Here is a 19770-nt window from a genome sequence, read left to right as displayed (position 1 = left end):
GGTTTGCAGAAAAATGTGTGACCAGGGAAATTGATATACTACTAAACCATCAGGGGTTAATTTGTATTTTATATGTTACTTTTACAGAAGCCTGAACACTGCATAACCATCAGGCAAAATGGGTGGTGTCTTTGGCATTCTAGTAAAAATTATAAATGAAGAGTTTTTCTAGATCATATCCAACCACAAAGAATTGTCAAGTCATTGTTTACATTCTTGTGAAATTCCACTATTAACATTTTACCAAAGCAGGAGTGTTGGTAAACACTATTCATTTCTAATTTTGAAAAAGGGCGTTCAGTTTGTGGCGGTGGTGTCCAAACCAAAAACCCATGGGCAGACCACCAACCACTAAAATCTCCTAAATTTGCTCCTATAAAAAGTTTTTATAGATCCCACGGCTATTTCTGATATGTCTACTATGCAGATTGACAATTAGCAATGTTACCAATATTTTTGTATTGTATTGTAAAATCATTATTTTTGTGTAAGGCCCTCTGAGTAAACTGTTCGGGTAGGCATTATTTACCTACGAATAATAATAATGTCGAATAATGTCCTTTGTTGAAATGTATTGCTGCATTTTGTAATGTGTTAACCTAAAAGAACAAAAACTCAATTATTTCAGTAGTGATACATTTATAGTCCTAAAAATATATATGTATGATATAAACCACAAACACCAAAGTAGAAATATTACCAATTTGAGAATAATTTTACGTTGTTTTTATACACAGTGCATCTATCGCAAACAGCATGCGTACTTGGCCATGTGTGACAATGAGGGAGAAAACTGGTGAAAACTTTCTGAGCGTGGCTACACTCATAGGTCATGAGCTAAACACTTTTTTACATAGAACATTAAAAGGAACAAACTGTACTTGCAAAGGAATTGCAATAAAGACGCTGCCCCACTTACGAGCGAAATAGGTTCCGGACGATCGTTTGTAAGTTAAATTTGTTGGTAAGTTTGTTTTAGAGCTATATTTTGTATGTTGAAGGTTAATATAAGTATGTTTAAGTCTTGTATAAGTAACCTGTATTGTTTTGTACATAAAAATAAACATTTCATAAAATAATATGCTTTATAAAGATAAATAAAGTGAAATTTCACTTACTCGGTGAAGCTGGGCTTCAAGAGTTAAGCAACTTCCTCCTCCATGGTAGAAAGTGGCTGTAAAAAAGCAATCCAACCATTTTCTCAACCGCATCAAGCTTTCTTATTCCCCTTTCATTTCAAATCAAACAGCTAGTCTCTTCTGTATACTTTACACCAACCTTATTGAATAGACACGAGATAGAATAGACAGTATAGACTGTTTACACATGAACTAGGAAGAGGAAGAGGATTTATTCTTCCGGGTGGATGCTGGGTGACCTCTCACAGCGCCACATGCCGGTAGCGGTGGAAAGAAGCACTACAGTAATGTCCTTTACTTGGAAAAAGTTGCACACAATACAAAATCTGACTTCCAGCAACGTCCTGATATTTTTTGACATCGCGGAAATTTTTTTCGTTTATACCGTTTATCGTAAGTCGAATGGTCGTAAGTAGGGGAGCGTTTGTATATGAAATGATAACCTGGTTAGTTTTTTCTTGTAAGTTGTTGTCATTTTTCGAATCACAACAGGCTTTTTACTATTCAATCAAAAAGAATTAATGTAAAGGGAGCAAAATTGTTCAAATACGAGAATGACCTTTTTTGATTAATGTTGGCCACATGTTCAAATTGTTTTTAAAGTCTCTTGGTCTACATCTACATCACCTACCTTTTTGAAGCTGAAATCAATTTTTGTTGATGATTACCACAATGGGATACCAGTTTGATAGGGACAAAGATCTCTTCTGTTTTCGTAGTTAACGGGGACCAGAACGGCCCGCAAAAAGTGAAAACCTGCTGAGTGTATACGACTAACAAAAATAACAACTAAAGATCTGCAAATAATGACAACACATAATTGCAGTTGAATAAATTGTTTAATTGCCATTTTAGAAAATTTAAAAAAATCAGAAGGCTTCTCCTTTCTTTGAAAGAAAGCAATTTAGAGAGCAGCTGTCTAGCTGCACGCTAACATTGGGTGTCTTTGAATTAGGCTAAGTCTCCGCGATGATTAAAATACATGAGTTCTGAATATAGCAGTTTCTTACGAGTTGTCGTTATGTAGCTTTGTAGATTGATAGGTAATGGATTTGGCGTTGTTAAAATGCAGGCTCCGCGGGGCAGCTTGTGAGGGTTGCTACGTCGCTTAGCCATTGCATTAGGCCGGACCAACAGCACCGCTTTATCCTTCTCCCCGACGCGGCCTCAGTCGTTTTTCTAACCCTATAAAAATCCACGTTTCACAGCTGGTGATGACCTTTTCTTAGCGCTTTTCGCAAAGTCGGATTTTAATGATTATTTATTTTTCAACGTAACTAGTGGCTAAAAGCTAGCGGTCTGCTTCTCAGCTTTGGGAGTCAGTGCCCACCTGCTGTTTGACTGACAGCATGCACGAGCCTATCACAGTCGCGCACATAGACATTCACACCTAATTTGTCCCTGCCGTCTATCAGAACACAAATCATGGTACAATGATAATAATGACAATTCAATTAAAAATCCGCGAAGGAGTGAACCAGGGAAGTGTGATGTAGCGAGGGCTCTCCCTTTATTCTAAAGTAACAAGTTGTGTTATTACTATGTTGTTACTATGTTACTATTATGTACTATCATTTTACCATCACTGGTGAGCCGTTTTCAGAACTGGTTCTGCGGGCTACTAAGCTGTTATTTGGGGGGACCACATTGGTAACTCCTGGTCCATATCCTTCAAACGTGGTCCAGATTTTCCATGCTTTTTCCGTATTAAATGTGTGATAAAGTACAACCCCCATCCCGCCCATGGGCTGCAACAAAGTGCCCGAATCCAGTCACGTGACCTGCTTTGCTGTCTGTGTCCCCCCTGTGTTATAGCCGAGCGCAGTCCAGCCTCTACGCAGCAGACACTACATCCAGCACTTGTTGACAGGAGATTCTTCGCTTAAGTGTGGATGTGTTTTTGTATTTTGACTATTTATTAATACGATCATTTTCTCTCAATATGATTAACCGGGTGTGTCCAACACCGAGACACTTGGTGCTCGCTTTGTTGGTCGGTTGGTTGCCAACTTCAGCTCACATGTGGGATTCTTCTGTTGACACTAAGGCTGGATTTACACTATAAGTCCAATCGTCCAACCCTGAAGTAAAATGATTTGTTATCCCATTTCAAGTGACTTATCTGTCTGTCTTCACTTATGCTAAATATAAAATTTAAATTTTACGAGCGACAGTTGGACGAAAAATGCTTATGCAAGGTGGATAAATAGAGCGAGAGGACAGTAAGTGGGGTTTCATGTTTAACCAATGCAAGATGGTATGTGGGAACGTATCGAGCAAGTTGACTGATAAGAAAGGGAATGACACAGAATGTTGATGAGGAAAAAATAAGGGAAACGTAAATTATTATTTTTCACTGCGGAAAAGATATATTACTCTACAGGCATTTCAAGTATTATTGTTTTTTAATTTATTTTAAGTTAAATTCAGTATCAATGGAAATTAGATTTTAATTTTTTTTTGTACTTATGAAAGTAAAAAAATACTCGAGGATGGACGAGTTGTGATACCTAATATCTTGTTAATACTAACTACCTGCATATCTTAAAGTGCCGGTGGTTGTGACGGTGGCCAGCTGCCCTCTAGTGGCAGTTTTACAACTCCATCCATCCTCCATTATCTGCACCGCTTATCCTCATTAGGGTCCGGGGTGCTGAAGCCCATCCGGTCTATCTTCGGGCAGTGGGCATGGGACACCCTGAACTGGTTGTCAGACAGTCGCAGGATAATACATGCCTACCATGCACTACCACTTCAAGAATTAGACTACCAATTTTCTCCCGTTAAAAACGCTTACAAGTATTTTATTGTTTTAAATCGACCGCTTTACCATCAACAGACATCTTTACCCAAGACTAGTATTTTAGTCTACATCTGCTTTATTTTGAAGCGGGAGCAAGTCTTTCTGCGTGACTAAACCGCACTAACAATCGCATTAGATTTCCGTTTTGGTAAAAGTTTGCCACTTTGGGTTTTAAATTAGAACTTGATTTTTTTTACTTCCATATTCTGGAGATGTGTTTCGATGGGTAAAATAGAGTGCGCGATGACATCTACCACTTTTTAATATCAAAAGTTTGGCATATATGATCATTTCATTTATTTAATCTGATTCCTAAAGAAAAATAGATGTTGGATACAGGCATTTGGGTATTCTTTTTTATTGTACCAGTGGTATCGGTCTCAGTATCGACGACTATTCGAGATTATTTAACTTTATTCGTGTTAGTCTGAAATAAATGGTCTTGAATTTCCTACTTATAAGAAATAGATTGTCTAATATGGTAGATAATTCTGTTTGATAACATATTTTTGGGGGTTCAGAAAATACAATTCTTTAAATAATGAAAAAGATAATACATCTGCTAAATCAGATACAGATATATTTTTTTGTTTTGAATTACAAGAAATGAGCAAAATGATGATTAATCAAATATAAGTTGAATCGATATTAACATAATAATCCAACCATTGGCCAAAATTAAATGGCGACAATTTTTACCTGTTTAAATCTGGCGGAAGATACATCCAGTAACTTTCATAACGAGGCCTTTTAAATCCACGTTATAGGTGGAGCAATCTAACCTTACCAATTTCATGGAATGTATTTTAAAAATTTGACACCAGAAAGCAAAAAAAAAAGGAATTGGACCCATGGACTCAAGTGGTGTAAATCCAGATCTGTGTTGTTAAATGGGGCACACAAAGAATATATTTGTTCACTTCTTACAGTAAAGAAAAACAAACTGTTAAAGGGTGTTCCTCTTGTGTGGGTTACTAACCATACCGAAGGTATTTAACACGATTTTGGCCTCCTTCACTGGACACTTTTCTCTTCTCTTTCTTTCAGCTAACCGTCTCAACCGTCGGATTCTTTTTTCCCCTGGACTGTTTTATACTTTTCTTGCTCATCCTCAAATATGGACAAAATGTATGGTATTAAAAACAAGATACGGTGGACTCGAAGCAGATCTTCCTTCACCGCCTTCCTATGAGAAAACTGCGCCCGAAAGCGGGAGACGACGGTTGTGATCTGACTTTTGGGGGTCTGAACCGTTCAGTTTTAAGGTACTGTCATCCCGGTTGTTCCGCGAGTGCTCCTATCTCAGGGCTTGGAAAGTAGAAGACAAAAAAACGCCTGACCAGATCCATAAAAGCAAGCAGACTTCTGTTTCTGTTGGACAAGCATGACTGATGCCTTCATTTAATCCTCTCTGGCCTTTTTTTTTTTTAAAATATTACTCTCCAAGTCGGTTTATCAGGTTTGGAAACAGAGTATTGGGACGCGAGTATTAGATGTATTGAGTAAGATCATCATTTAAAATCTATGCATTATTTTATGACGATTATTTTTATTGCTCCCAAGCCATAAGGAAACTTCCATTGTAATGGCATATAGGAGTCCCTAAACTTCCATCACTTTTTTTCTGTTTATTTGGTACATTGTCTTTTGTGATATATATATATATTTTTTCTCGCTTGTATTATTTTTTTTTTAATGTATTGCCTTACATTGATTCCTAGATAAATGGTTCAAAAAAAGGAAAAACATTAAGTTAACAAATGTAAAACTGCACTGTTTGAACTGTAAATTATTTGAAGAAGACTAAACAGGTGTAGCATTTGGCCCACCTAGTGCCTTAATAACCTTTGATGAACATTGAATTTACTGCCATATCTTTTTTTTTTTTCCTTCATCGTTCTTCCAAAATCAGACAAATCACAATGCTTCCATCTTTTTTTCTTTTATTTTTTTTTTAAATTAAATTGCCATACAAGTGGGGTTTTAATTGCAACTTAGTTGGTTCGAGTATGTAGGGCAGAGGTGGGGAACAAACACATTTGATCCAACTCAAAAATAAATTTGAATGTTGGTAATATCTAATATTATCAAACATTTGTTTAGTAATCCAAAATTCCTGACACGCGGAAGTCTTTACATGAAAGCGTTCCCAACCTCTGGTATATTTTAGATTACTTTTTCTTTTCTTTTCTTTTTGTTTTTTAAATGAACGTATTATATTTGAGTTAGCATGTAAAAAAAAACTAAAAAAATGTGCCCTGTAATATTTTGACAAATTTCGGGATACTGTAGAATACGTCTGTCAACAGCCAAGAGGCCATGGTCCCGGTAATGCAAACATTGCAATGTAAATAACTAGAGAGACATATGGATTATGGAATTATCTCCACAAACATTTTTTTTTCCTGATTTGTTTTTGATCTTTTTTTCGTTGAAAGAGAAAAAAAGCACTGGAACTCTGATATACTCTGGTCCTGGATCTAAAAGTTGCATGGTTTATTTGCATTGGAGTCCGCACTGATGGATATGTCAATAAACATATCTTTATCATTCACTGGAGACTCACTTTTCATTGGAGCGGAAACTGTTTTTTTTTCGTTTAATGTTGTATGCAATATACGGTGGAAAAGAGACTTAGGAGTAAAGCCCTATGAGGCTGTATTTGTTTATTGAACCCCCCTCTGCAATCTCGAGGAAAAAAACAAGGACACACATTCCAATTAATGAAAACATGGCTTTGATTTGGCCAAATGTGACAATAATAAGGTAAAATTTGGCATTAGAAAGTATTTTGAATATCACATTTTTTCCGATTTTAGTTCCAAATTGTATGTTTGTGTTGAAAACGTTTAAACTATCATAAATGTATTGTTTAAAATATATCACAAATTGTAAATCGCTGTGGCGGGCCGTGCATTTGACACCTACGGCTTCCGTGGTGCAAATTTTGAATCAATCCCTACCTCAGTAACTAGTTCATGACCCTAAAACATCAATAATAACCTCATGAAACAGCACTATTATTTAGGAATAAAGCCACATTTTAGTGAAAATCATTCTTATTTGTGCACCAAATCCATCCCTTGACCCAAAAGTATTAATTACTCCATTGTACAGATTTTTAGTGTGTTCCAGTTCCATCAAGAAGTTATTTTCTATCGCCTTTAAAGTTCATGTGAAAAGTCTAGCTTGACCTGTTGTATTTCTGGTACACGGTTTTATCAAGGGCTGAAAAAAATTGTTTCAACAGAAGCAGTGGATATGGAGATTTTTTTCTATTCACGTTTTCCTTGTAATACAGTACTTTTGTGAAACTAGGGCCAAAATAATCAAAATCACATGATTTGGTTATTTTTCAGGCCAGGAAAACAGGCCTTGCAGGCCTTGACAGCCCACCAATGGAACAATGAATATGATTTAAAGCATGTGATCAATTCTAAATTGACTAACAAATAACTCATTATTTGATAAGACATGATAATGAGTGAAAGGATCGATAGGAGAAACGTCCAAAGATAATAAGGGGGACTTAAGTTGAACCCCGTTATTCATTCTTTCTTTTCGGCAGATATCTTAATCTTGTGATTTGATGTTTGCAGCATGCCTGAAAGGAAAAATGTCAATAACACACGGTGATCGTTTCATTTCATCGAACACAAATGAGAGAATTATTTGTTTGAATTGTGGCCTTTTATTTGGGTACAGCCCAAAAAAACGCTATTAATCAATAATCAATGAAAGGAAATAACAACATATATACGATAAGGGTATACACAATCATATGCTTAAGGGAGTATGCTGAAGCACACTCTTATTAGTATCATTTTTTTTTTATATTGTGATTTGAATAATTTTCCACTTTTGTAGTATTTTGGGAAAACACAGAATGCCGTATAGGCGTATGCGAATGTCAGGACAGCAAGTCGATGCCGGATAACATCGATGCATTACCAGCATGTTGCAGCGTCATTGTATTTGAATGAAGTTCAGACTGCGCTCAACTAGCAAGACGATACGAATCAACTCATTCGCGCTCCGGTGGACTGAAACCAGGACTAAAACAACAGTTCGGGAAATCACATCTTGACAACTATGCCGGTGTTTTCAGGTATGTATTTTCTTCTCAGACAGTTGAACAATTTTGTAAAAAAAAAAAACACTCCAAAATTCGAAACAAGCACTCGTGTTGGCTCACTGTCGGAAATTAGCATGTTAGCTTGGCTAGCTTCATGTGCGGTTAGCGTGCTAACAGCTACAGCAGCCCTCTCCGCTTTTTGGGGCGGTAATTTAATAACATTAAAATATAAAGCAATTAGGTCTAAATAATAAATATGAAGTTATTTTATTGCGTTAAATATTAAGTGTCTATGTAAACTGAAGTCGGCTACTCTTGACAATATTTAGCTCGACCCGGCTAACTTTGCCAGTTTGGCTATACAATTACTTCACTATTAAAATGATGTTTTGTGTTAAACCACGATCGCTTCGGGTGTAATAGTTGCTTGGAGGCCATAGAACTTGCATTAAATTGTCACTGTTTCACGTTGACTGTTCAACAAGTACGAATGAAATGATAATATAATGAAATCAAGGTACATGTTGAGCTTATTCCTAGTTTCAGTTTATAGAATATATGCAGATCTATTTGTTGTCACAAAAAACATTACTCTCATAGGATTTCCACAGCTCAATCGTTTCCCCTTTGTTAGGTACTGATCTGTGTTAACTTTATTTTTCCTGCTGTGTCATTCACTGAAGGAACAAACCCGGAGCTTCTTTGCTCCAAGTAGCTGCAGAGGAGGGCTTTCAAATTCGATTTACTGGGGCTATAGGGTTTGTGTGAGGTTGGGTTGCATTGTGATTCCCATGAGAAGCAGCATTCAATCCGAATTGGCAGAGAACATGCCAGTGATGCGTAGAACCAGACATATATTTGACTCAAACAACCCTTCATTTATCTTAGAGGTCACTTATCTCTTTCTAAATAAGTCATTGTATAGAGACTTGTGCAAATGCTTATTTGATTACAGACACTTTTTAAGGATGGTGCATAAAGCTATCAAACATAAACAAGCTGTTTTTAAAGCATGAGGATATAGTTAAACTTAAAACTCCAAATAATGTAGAGTATAATGCAAATAAGCGTAGACTCCCAACAAATATTCAAGTTGTTTTTTCTACAGACAAGCATTATCTGAGAGGAATCCATTTCAGGGTCCAATATGTTCACACAACATTAGAGACATCTTTCACATGGATAAACATACTCACCGTCTATTAGCTGCACTTGCCCAACTACTTGTTACCACTTAATTTCTAAATAAAACAATCTCTTGGTGGAAACTCAGTGCGGTTAGGTATGTAGGCATGGTGAAGACAATCTCCTGCAGTTCAAACCAAGCGTCAATATTGGGAAGAAAGGTGATTTAAGTCTCTTTGAACGTGGTATGGTTGGGTGCCAGAAAGGCTGGTCTGAGGATCTACTGAGATTTTTACACACAAAAATCCTTAGGGTTTACACATAATATTTTGTAAAAGAAATAATTTCCAGTGTGTGGCAGTTCCGTGAGTGAAAATGCCTAGTTGATGCTAGAGGTCAGAAGAGAGTGACCAGACTGGTACTAGCTGATAGACAGGCAATGGCGACCAAAAATACCACCCGTTGCAACCAAGGTGGGCAGAAGTGCATCTCTGAACGCACAGTACGTCAAACTTTGAGGCAGATGGACTACAGCAGCAGAAGACCACGCCGGTTGCTACTCTTTTCAGCTAAGAACAAGAAACTGAGGCTACAATTTGCACAAGCTCATTGAAATTGGTCAATAGAAGATTGGAAAAACGTTGCCTGTTTTGATGAGTCTCTATTTCTGCTGCGACAGTCGGATTTTAGGGTCAGAATTTGGCGTCAACAACATGAACGCATGGATCCATCCTGCCTTGTATCAATGGTTCAGGCTGGTCTTGGTGTAAGGGTGTGGGAAAAATGTCCTTGGGACTCTTGGGGCACCTTGGTAAGACTGAGCATCGCTGCAACGCCACGGCCTACCAGAGTATTGTTGCTGACCATGTCCATCCCTTAAGGACCACAATATACCCAACTTCTGACGGCTACTTTCAGCAGGATAATGCGCCATGTCAATAAGTTGGAATCATCTCAGACTGGTTTCTTGAACATGACAATGACTTTACTGTACTCAAATGGCCTCCACAGTCACCACAGCTCAATCCAATAAAGCGTCTTTGGAATGTGGTGGAATGGGAAATTTTCATTATGGATGGGCAGCCGGCAAATCCACGCCAACTGTGTGATGCCCTCATGTCAATATGAACCAAACTCTCTGGAATGCTTTAAGCACCTTGTTGAATCTTTGCCATGAATAATTGAGGTAATTCTGAAGGCAACTGCACATCAATATTTTGGGAAATTATGCTGACATTTAAGCGTAAACTGGTTGCTGGAATAGGTGGTGTGCTTTCAGATATATTTAGGATTTTTAAGGTGGCATTCCCATACCTTCTTAATGACATTTTTTATAAATTATTGTTTTGATCTGCATCATACACCGAAGGGCGGCAGTAGCTCAGGAGGTAGATCGCTCATCTTGGGATCAAGGGATCCCAGTTCGAATCTCTGCTCGTTTGTGTTACATGTCGAAGTGTCCTTGGGTAAGACACTGAACCCCTAATACCCCCAATAAGCAGGTTAGCGCCTTACATGGCTGCAAGGCTGCTATTGGGAAATGTAGAGCACATTGTAAAGCGCTTCGGGAAGTCATTGACTTGAAAAGCGCTATATAAATGCAGATCATTTCATAATGAAACTCTCTTTGTGACCGTTGTGCTTTTTCTCCCGCAGTCAATGTGAAATGGGGCAAAGAGAAGTTTGATGCCGTGGAGCTGAACACAGAAGAGCCCCCCATGGTGTTCAAGGCGCAGCTTTTTGCCCTAACGGGAGTGCAGCCAGACAGGCAGAAGGTGATGGTGAAGGGAGGCACTCTCAAGGTACGGCTATACAACCTCACGCCCACATAAGTGACACATTGAAAGGTGTTTAATCTTTCTTTCAGGATGACGAGTGGGGGAACATCAAACTGAAAAATGTGAGTAATCGAGCGCTCCCACTGGGGATCGAAATGAGCCGAGTGAGAGGAAAAAGTAGCGTGTTCATGCCGATGGCGTGTCTTTAGGGGATGACTCTATTGATGATGGGATCGGCCGAAGCGCTGCCCGAGGAGCCTGTTGTCCGGCCCACCTTCGTCGAAGACATGACTGATGAGCAACTGGCCTCAGCCGTGAGTAGGCAATAAAGGGGGTGGGCAAAGTATGGCCCCTGGGCAATGTCTGTCTCCTAATTAAATCACCTCACCTGACAGTGGCAATTTAAGCTTGTCTGGAGTGGTGGTCCACCTTTTTTCTAATGTTTATATTTAACCGTTTACAAAAATGACTTAATTTAGTATTATGTTAATAAAGTAACATTTTTATGTGTAATTTATCAATAATTTGACCCATATGAATCATAAATTATGTGATCAAACGAACAACAATTATTTGATCAAATCTGCTATATTTGTTTACTTGCTTCACCAGGTGCTCTTAAAAATATAGAAATTAATTTGGTAAATATGTTTTCATTCAATTATTAAGCTTGGTTACCCAATTCATTGTAAATAATGTATATGAATGTAAAAGATAAAGTTAACCTATCAAATGCTTGTGTCTGTGATGCCAAATTTTATGATTCCCCCTCTCTGATCTATAGGTTTCTGGTAATTTGTGTCCCTTTTTTAAAGCAAATTGGAATCTTAAACCTATTATTATTTTTTCTTTAATACAAATGTTGGTTAAGAAATTATGATGTAATTATTTTTCATATTCAAAAAAGTGGGGAGAAATCCTTCATTATTTAAATGTCCCATTGATTAGTTATTTATAACTGATGTGTTTAAAATGAAAAAAAAATGAAAGAAGCAATAATATTTAATTACTTTGGTTTTGAATGTTTTCTTATATTAACCCATGTATAGCATTTTAAAACATTTGACGATTACAAGAATAAACCAGCAAATGAAATAAATTACTTGAGCGTCTCAAACCGTGTACATCCGCATTCCTTTTCTTTTTTTTCATTTTTTACTGTTGAAAACACACATTGACCTGAGTTTGTGTTCAATCTCCAGTTGGATGTCCCCTGCGGCCTGACCAATCTGGGCAACACCTGCTACATGAACGCCACCGTACAGTGTCTGCGCTCTGTGCCCGAGCTGAAAACGGCGCTCAGAAAGTTAGTTTGCGATCTTGATCTTCCGCGAGGCGCCACTTGTAGCTGCCTTTCACTTGACGAGTGTCTCCCCGCAGGTACACCGGCGCGTTGCGGTCTTCGGGGTCCAACGCGTCTCCACAGTACATCACGGCGGGTATGTTGATCCACTCTCAATATAAATTTGAGTGAAAAGTGATGAGATAAAAATGTCCTCCCGATTCTGTCGACAGCTCTGCGCGACTTATACGAATCTATGGACAAGACGTCAACCAGTCTGCCTCCCATCATCCTCTTGCAGTTCCTCCACATGGCCTTCCCGCAGTTTGCTGAGAAGGGAGATCAGGGGCAGTACATGCAGCAGGTTTGTGAATCTACTCTCAGCTCTAAAGTGGCTTGCTCGCTGCCATTCCAGTGACACAATTTAGAACTTTGATGCAAATCGCTATCAACGGCAGTCAATGAACTAACATCTTCTCTCATCTCCGTCGTGAAATCCGTTGTTGTTCTCAGGATGCAAATGAATGCTGGTTGGAGATGATGAGAATTCTTCAGCAGAAGCTGGATCCACTTGAGCCAGAAACTCCCATGGAGGTAGGATACAAAATACAAATTAAGCGCGAGGCATTTCTGAAACTTGACCCCAAAACATCTATAATGTTTTTCCTAGACTGATGCTGAAAGCGGAGCCGCCTCTGCTTCTTCAAAGAAGAACTTTATTGACCAGTATTTTGGTGTCGAGTTTGAGACGACGTATCCTTTGACTAAAAGCTCCATCAGAACTGTCCAGCAGAGATATATTTTTTTGCCTTAAATCTTGTTCAGCATGAAATGCACCGAGTCTGAAGAGGAGGAGCCAATCAAGGGGAAAGAAAGTCAGCTTCAGCTGAGTTGCTTTATTAATCAGGAAGTCAAATATCTGGCGACGGGGCTCAGGCTGGTACGTAATATGCAAAATTTGGACTTTTGGGGAAGTGCTCATATTTAACTAATGGATCTCTGACGTTGATAAGGTCAATGATTTCTTGGAAATGCATAGAATATATGTGCCAAAAATGCAGACTATAATCCCCTGCTTTGTTTGTTGCTTGTCTGCAGAGACTTCAAGAAGAAATCACCAAAATGTCAACCAGTTTGGACAGAAATGCTCTTTACATCAAATCGGTAAGAGAGCAACGCCACGGACGCCATATATTTACTTTAGGGTTGTCAATCTGACTGAATCAGAAAAAAATCAACAGATGGTTAACTTTAAAAAAAACAACCCAAAAAAATAATAGTAAGAAAAGGATGGGCGTCGCCAAGCTGTTTTTGCCCAAGACTACATGAGGGATATCAACAAATCACTCTTTATACTGGTTCGGCCTTCACCCGGGTCAAGAAGGGCTGCGCCTTCTGCTAACTACCAGTTCGGAGGTGATAAGTGAACAAGCACTAACCTACAAACCAATGAAAGAGGACAACAGCTTCTTAAACTAGCCAGCTACAATAACTTGCTGCTGGCTACCGCAAGAATTCCAGAAAATGGACATGGCACCATCTGGTTGGAATCCACCAAAGACGGGTTGACTGCATCATGATTTGACAACGTCTCAAAAGTGGAATCAAGACAGCAATCACGCTCGCATATCCAGGAGCCGATGTGGGAAGCGATCAAAACCTGGTGAAGATGAACTTCTGCGTTTGCCGCCAGAAGGTCGATTTTGACTTTGTAAGACTGAAAGACCCACAGGTAGTCCAGAGCTTCCAGGCCTTTATCTGCAGGAAGTTTGATCTTTTGCTCCCCTTGGACGAATATTTTGAAGCCCTGACCACCACGTTCTCAAACACGATGACTGTAGCAGCAAAATAAAATGAAGGAAAAGGCTGGAGGAAGATGAAGCCGTGGGTTTCAAGCGAAATCCTCCAGCAGTGCAACACGAGGAATAACTAAAGAAGAAATAGCCCTGGAAGAGCAGCCATCAAGAAAATGGGAAAAAGCTTGAAAGAAGCAAAAGAGAAAAGGATCGAAGAGCAATGCCTCCAAAAGAACAATTCAAAGAAAGCCCTCCAGGCAAAAGGCAGCAGCATTCAGGATTAGACAGGGAATAATCTACTGAAGAAAAGGATCTTGAATAGATGGACAGAATACTGCTCCAAACTCTACAAGCACCTGAAGTCTTGAATCTAACCTGAACCATGAATACCAAGTCCCAGCCTTTGCGGCCGAGTGGCGTCACGTGCCGGGTTCTGTCAGAACTCGGCACCTGCGTCCCTATGTTAGCATAGTTGTGAGACTGGTCATAAACTGTACTAGATGGGGTTTTGAAAAGGTCTAAAAAAGTCTTACCATAAATTAGAGTGTGAAAATCCTTGGGAACCTTGTCAATACATTTCCAGTGCAATCCTTGACACATGGCATTTAGAGAAATCAATCAATATTGAAGGTGTTTTATGAAGCCAGTTCATCACAATTTAAGTTTGAATCACTCTTTCCATCAATTGTTATAAAGGTTTAACCGTTATATTCATACCAGATGTTTACACTTTAATTATTAATGGTCGCTACTTTGTTGTCTGAAGTTATTGTTTCATGTGATTAAATTGTCTAAGATGCAAGGTTTTCGTGAATGCTACGTTTTATTTCCAAATATCTGAAAATTCACTTTATCCTTTCTGAAAAAACTTTTTCAAAAGTCATCAATTCTGTTATGATCATAGCGCCCCCAGGGTTTACGTATTTCATTAGTCGATTCTTCTTTTCTCTAATATTTTTCAAGCGATGTTTATTTATTGTTTCTCTTTGTTTTGTTGCTCTCACCAGTCAAAGCTGAGTCGGCTCCCTGCCTACCTGACGGTTCAGATGGTTCGTTTCTACTACAAGGAAAAAGAGTCCGTCAACGCCAAAGTGCTGAAGGTGCCTCACGCCCGCAAGCTATCAATCTCGTTCTTTATTTTGTTTTTCCAACCTATGTTGTTGTTTTTCAGGACGTCAAATTCCCCCTCATGCTGGACGTGTATGAGCTTTGCACGGCAGAGTTGCAGGAGAGCATGCTAGCCATCAGGTCCAAATTCAAGGAAGTGGAGGACAAGAAGCTGGAAAGGCAGCAACGGAAGGTGAAGACCATTGCACGCAAGTCGACGCAATTACGTTGGGGTTTTTAATTTCATATTTCGAATAGCCCAAACAGGAGACCAAGAAAGACCTTGCGGAAAAGGAGGTGAAATATGAACCGTTTTCCTTTCCTCATGGTGAGTATTGACACCGCTTGTCATGTTACTTCTCAGTAACGCGTGTGTTTGTTGGAATGAATTGTACTTCGTGCTGTCAAAAGTTTTAAGAAAATTCAATCAGGGGTGAGCAACGTGGGCCTGAGTAGCACGCGAAATGGTTCTGAAAATAGCTCGCCTCTCATAGGTCAGTGAGTTTTTTGAGGAAATTCGCGTTCTAACAGGCATGAAAAATTATTGAGTTGATCAGTTTTTAAATACACGATCAATTCCTACTCGGCATTTACTACAGATTCATAATTTTGGTCAAGAATTGTCTCATTATTACATTTGATGTACACTGCAAAAATACATACCTAAATTATCCATCCAGAGCCCACACAGGAGGTTCGATCTCATGACTTCAGAATTGTGCTGCCATGCTGCCCAATACCCAAATTATGATTTCATTAATTACCATAAATTCCGGACTAAAGAGCGCACCCACCACGTTTTAAGAGGAAAACCGTTTTTGTACGTACACAAGCCGCACCTGTATATAAGCCGCATGCGCCCACATTAAAAAATAACACAAACGCAAAATTAACCCGAACCCGACTTTAATTCCCGCGATTGAAACTAAATGTCCTTCATTAAAGTACACAGTCCAAAAATCACAGCCGGCAAAATCAATGGAAAATGATACCGGTACTTAAGGTTTGATGCAGACCTGCTGAGTCCGGGTCCTGTTGAAAGTAATTCAAGGAAAAAAGTGTATATTTCCAAAGGTAAGGGTGGGAAAAATATATATCCACTATTGTCCGCCGCATCCACAAACAGGTCTCACCTTTACCCCACTTCCCGTCACCCCGCGTTTGTTCCGCCCCTTCTTTTTCATTCGCCCGTGCAAAACATATCAGAATAAGTGTCTGAAATAAATACAAATAAATACATTATAAAAATAAACAGTTGCAAATACATATTATACATGGTTACACATATTTACAAAGAAAGACTACACAGAGAGTTTTCAAAGCTTTAATAATAATATAACTTTCATCCCAAACGGTGCATGTGACAGGGCAGTTAATGCTAGCAACACGCTCGCAACACAGTAAACAGGTCTGGTAAAAGAAAAAAAAAACATCCCGTACTTGTAAAAATCACGGTAAACCGTCCCCATCTTCCTCATGTGCCTTTCTTTTTGCATTTTGCATGATGAGGGTATGTTTACGCTAATTTAATTCATGCACAAGCCAAGAAGTCTTCCTCTGCGCATATATTCCACCGCTCTAAAGCTTACCTTTTGTACTCGAGTGCCGCTGGCGGCCGTTAGAAAAATTCCACAAATTGGCCGCTTTACTGAATAAGCCGCAGGGCTGAACGTTTGGGAAAAAAGTAGCGGCTTATAGTCCGGAATTTACAGTAAATATGAGTATGATCTTGATATCCTACCCTGTGAATGGTTCTAATTGCACGTTTTTGGAGGAGAAAGAGGGGCTGTAGTGAACTTTTTGTAATTATTGCCCCAGACTTCTGCACAAATCTAAAATGAGACGAATGTCTCGGTGTCGCCCGCAGACCTGGGCTCCAACAACAGCGGCTATTACGACCTGCAGGCGGTGCTGACGCATCAAGGCCGCTCCAGTTCCTCGGGACACTACGTGGGCTGGGTCAAGAGGAAAGAAGGTAGACCGACAAAACCCGTACGGGCCTCCCATGACAAAAACGCGCCTCATCCGTTCCTCCCCCCGGCAGACGAGTGGGTGAAATTCGACGACGACAAGGTGAGCGTGGTGTCGCCCGAGGACATCCTGCGACTTTCGGGCGGCGGCGACTGGCACATCGCCTACGTTCTACTGTACGGTCCCCGGAGGCTGGAGATCCTCCAGGACCAGGAGGAACAATAGCAGGACGTCTTCTTCTCAATTTGCCATTTCTCAAAAAAGGAAATGCACTGTTTGCATAAGCCGTGCAATAAAACTGGTGTCTTAATGGATCACCTCCCAAATTTCTGTAAGGTGTTTGAAATGCAACTGTTGGATCTGGAATGTGAGGGTTTTAGTGGTTTTCATGTCCCACTTTTTTTTTTTTTTTTTTAAGGTGCTTAAATATCAACGGTCTTTACTCACTTGGCTCGCCATTCTTATTGTGTTCCACGGCAAGGGTGGGCAACCAAAATGCAGTAGAAGACAATATGTTGAGATTCTGCCGTTTTTGTGACATTTGCATGAGAATCTCTTGATTAGAAAACGTACAAGGTCTGTGTCAGATGCCACTCTGTGGCTACGGTGCTGTTTTCATGCCAAGGAACTAAGTTGGACTGAAGGGAAGTCAAATTATGTTTATTTGTATAACCCTTAATCATAAGAAGTCGAAATAACTGTACAGACGAGTTATGACACCATCCCCCGATCTAAAACCTACACGAGGGCAAGGAAAAACTCAAAAACCTCAGTCAAGTCATGTTTGTGACGTCCTTAATCACAAGGAGTCTCAAAGGGCTGCACAGACTATTGCAAACTACAGACTATTATGACACCATCCCCTGATCTAAAACCTACACGAGGGCAAGGTAGTTTTATTTTGATTGGGTTGGTATACACCCGCCGCTATAGGCGGGCCATAGTGGGCTGGGTTTTAGTCATTTGTCAGTTAAAAACATCTTTAGCCTACTAGGGCCTTATTATTCAATTGCTCAGTCATTATGAAGTCATGTTACTGGGCCAGACAGTTATAAGCTTTTTAACACCACAGTAGCTAGGATATAGAAGCCACCACCTGTCTCATTTAGCATTTAAGTTCTGATTTTTGTCCAAATATCAAAGCAAAAATAAATCACACTTTTGGGTCAAACAGCTTTGTTGTAATGGTCATTTGGATACCGAGGTTTTAAGTATATAAAACCCGCTAGCCAGATGTTAGCACAATCAAGGATGATACTAGGAGTGTTGCGTTCATGTCGAATACTGTATGATATTTCAGCTCTTGCCAACAATCCTGAGCATCTTTTGAATGCATGCTTGTGGGATGGTCAACCTAATTCTGGGTCATTTAATTGGTTAATCAATTTCAAACACACATAGCATACTGATGTTGAAACTCAACACACAAAACGTGCCCCACCCCAAATTTTTTTGTGGTACTAGCCCCAAAAAAGATACATTGAAAATGACCCAGGATGGATCGAAAATAGAGCAACCCAACACTAGGGTTGACCCAATGTCCTGTGTTTTGCAGAAACCCCTACAAAAGGATTCTGCAATGAGTACACAGTAGGGGTCGTTTGTTTTGGAATAACCAATAGTTTTTCGGGGGTGTTTGAAACGACGCAGAAAAATGTGATTTTGACCTGAGTATTGGTCTATTTTGTAACCCGAATTTGTTCTTTTAACCCAACAATTTTAAAGTGAAACACCTGAACTGTTAGCAAAAGGTTGCTGTTTATGTGGTACTAGCCCCCAAAAAGTTACATTGAAAATGACCAAAATAGATCGAAAATAGAGCAACCCAACACTAAGATTGACCCAATGTCCTGTGTTCTGCAGAAACCCCTTCAAAAGGATTCTGCAATGAGTATCGTTTCAGAGAGGCCCACTCACCCCAAATTGCTTCATTAGTATTACACAGTAGGGGTCGTCTATTTTGGAATAACCAAAATACTTTTTCGGGGTGTTTGAAACCACCCAGAAAAATGTGATTTTGACCTGAGTATTGGTCTATTTTGTAACCCAAACTTTTTTAAACCAAACAATTTTAAAGTGAGACCTCAACTGATAGCAAAAGTTTGCTGTTTTTGTAGTACTAGCCCAAAAAATGTTACATTGAAAATGACCCAAGATGGATTGAAAATAGAGCAACCCAACACTAGAATTGACCCAACGTCTTGTGTTTTGCAGTAGGGGTCGTTTGTTTTGCAATAACCAATAGTTTTTCGGGGGTGTTAAAAACAACGCAGAAAAAAATGTGATTTTGACCTGAGTATTGGTCTATTTTGTAACCCAAATTTGTTCTTTTAACCCAACAATTTTAAAGTGAAAGACCTGAACTGTTAAGCAAATGTTGCTGTTTTCGGGGTACTAGCCCCCAAAAAATGTTGCATTGAAAATGAACAAGATGGATTGAAAATAGAGCAACCCAACACTAAGATTGACCCAATGTCCTGAGTTTTGCAGAAACCCTTTCAAAATTATTCTGCAATGAGTTTCGTTTCAGAGAGGCCCACTCACCCCAAATTGCTTCATTAGTATTACACAGTAGGGGTAGTTTAATTTGGAATAATAGAAATAATTTTTCGGGGGCGTTTGAAAGTGATTTTGACCTGAGTATTGGTCTATTTTGTAACCCAAACTTGTTCATTTAACCCAACAATTTTAAAG

The 19770-nt window shown here is 39.2% G+C and overlaps 2 protein-coding genes across 3 annotated transcripts in view; both read left to right on the top strand.

Annotated features, from left to right (window-relative positions):
- rock1 (Rho-associated, coiled-coil containing protein kinase 1) overlaps positions 1–6496 on the top strand; it is a 61062-nt gene extending 54566 nt beyond the window's left edge. The window contains exon 33 of one of the 2 annotated variants that reach the window (XM_088348127.1): positions 4990–6496. In XM_088348127.1, the coding sequence (XP_088204253.1) occupies positions 4990–4993 (4 nt within the window). In that variant the 3' untranslated portion in view covers positions 4994–6496. Of the gene's footprint in view, positions 1–2954; positions 3985–4989 lie in introns of those variants that run through there. The other variant, XM_088348119.1, reaches the window with a different exon arrangement.
- A 1383-nt stretch (positions 6497–7879) lies between these two features.
- usp14 (ubiquitin specific peptidase 14 (tRNA-guanine transglycosylase)) lies at positions 7880–18249 on the top strand. The gene is made up of 16 exons (XM_088348096.1): positions 7880–8050; positions 10799–10944; positions 11010–11042; positions 11130–11234; positions 12123–12226; positions 12301–12359; positions 12436–12566; positions 12716–12796; positions 12873–12955; positions 13028–13142; positions 13301–13366; positions 15006–15098; positions 15170–15298; positions 15364–15433; positions 16973–17080; positions 17150–18249. Exons 1-16 carry the CDS (start codon positions 8035–8037, stop codon positions 17299–17301), a joined length of 1491 nt encoding a protein of 496 aa, XP_088204222.1. The 5' UTR covers positions 7880–8034; the 3' UTR covers positions 17302–18249.
- The last annotated feature ends 1521 nt before the right edge of the window (positions 18250–19770 follow it).

Source organism: Urocampus carinirostris, chromosome 1, assembly GCF_059441175.1.
Source record: "Urocampus carinirostris isolate Australia breed hairy pipefish chromosome 1, RoL_Ucar_1.0, whole genome shotgun sequence".
In the NCBI taxonomy this organism is placed as follows: Eukaryota; Metazoa; Chordata; class Actinopteri; order Syngnathiformes; family Syngnathidae; genus Urocampus; species Urocampus carinirostris.
This window is presented reverse-complemented; position numbering and strand designations above follow the sequence as displayed.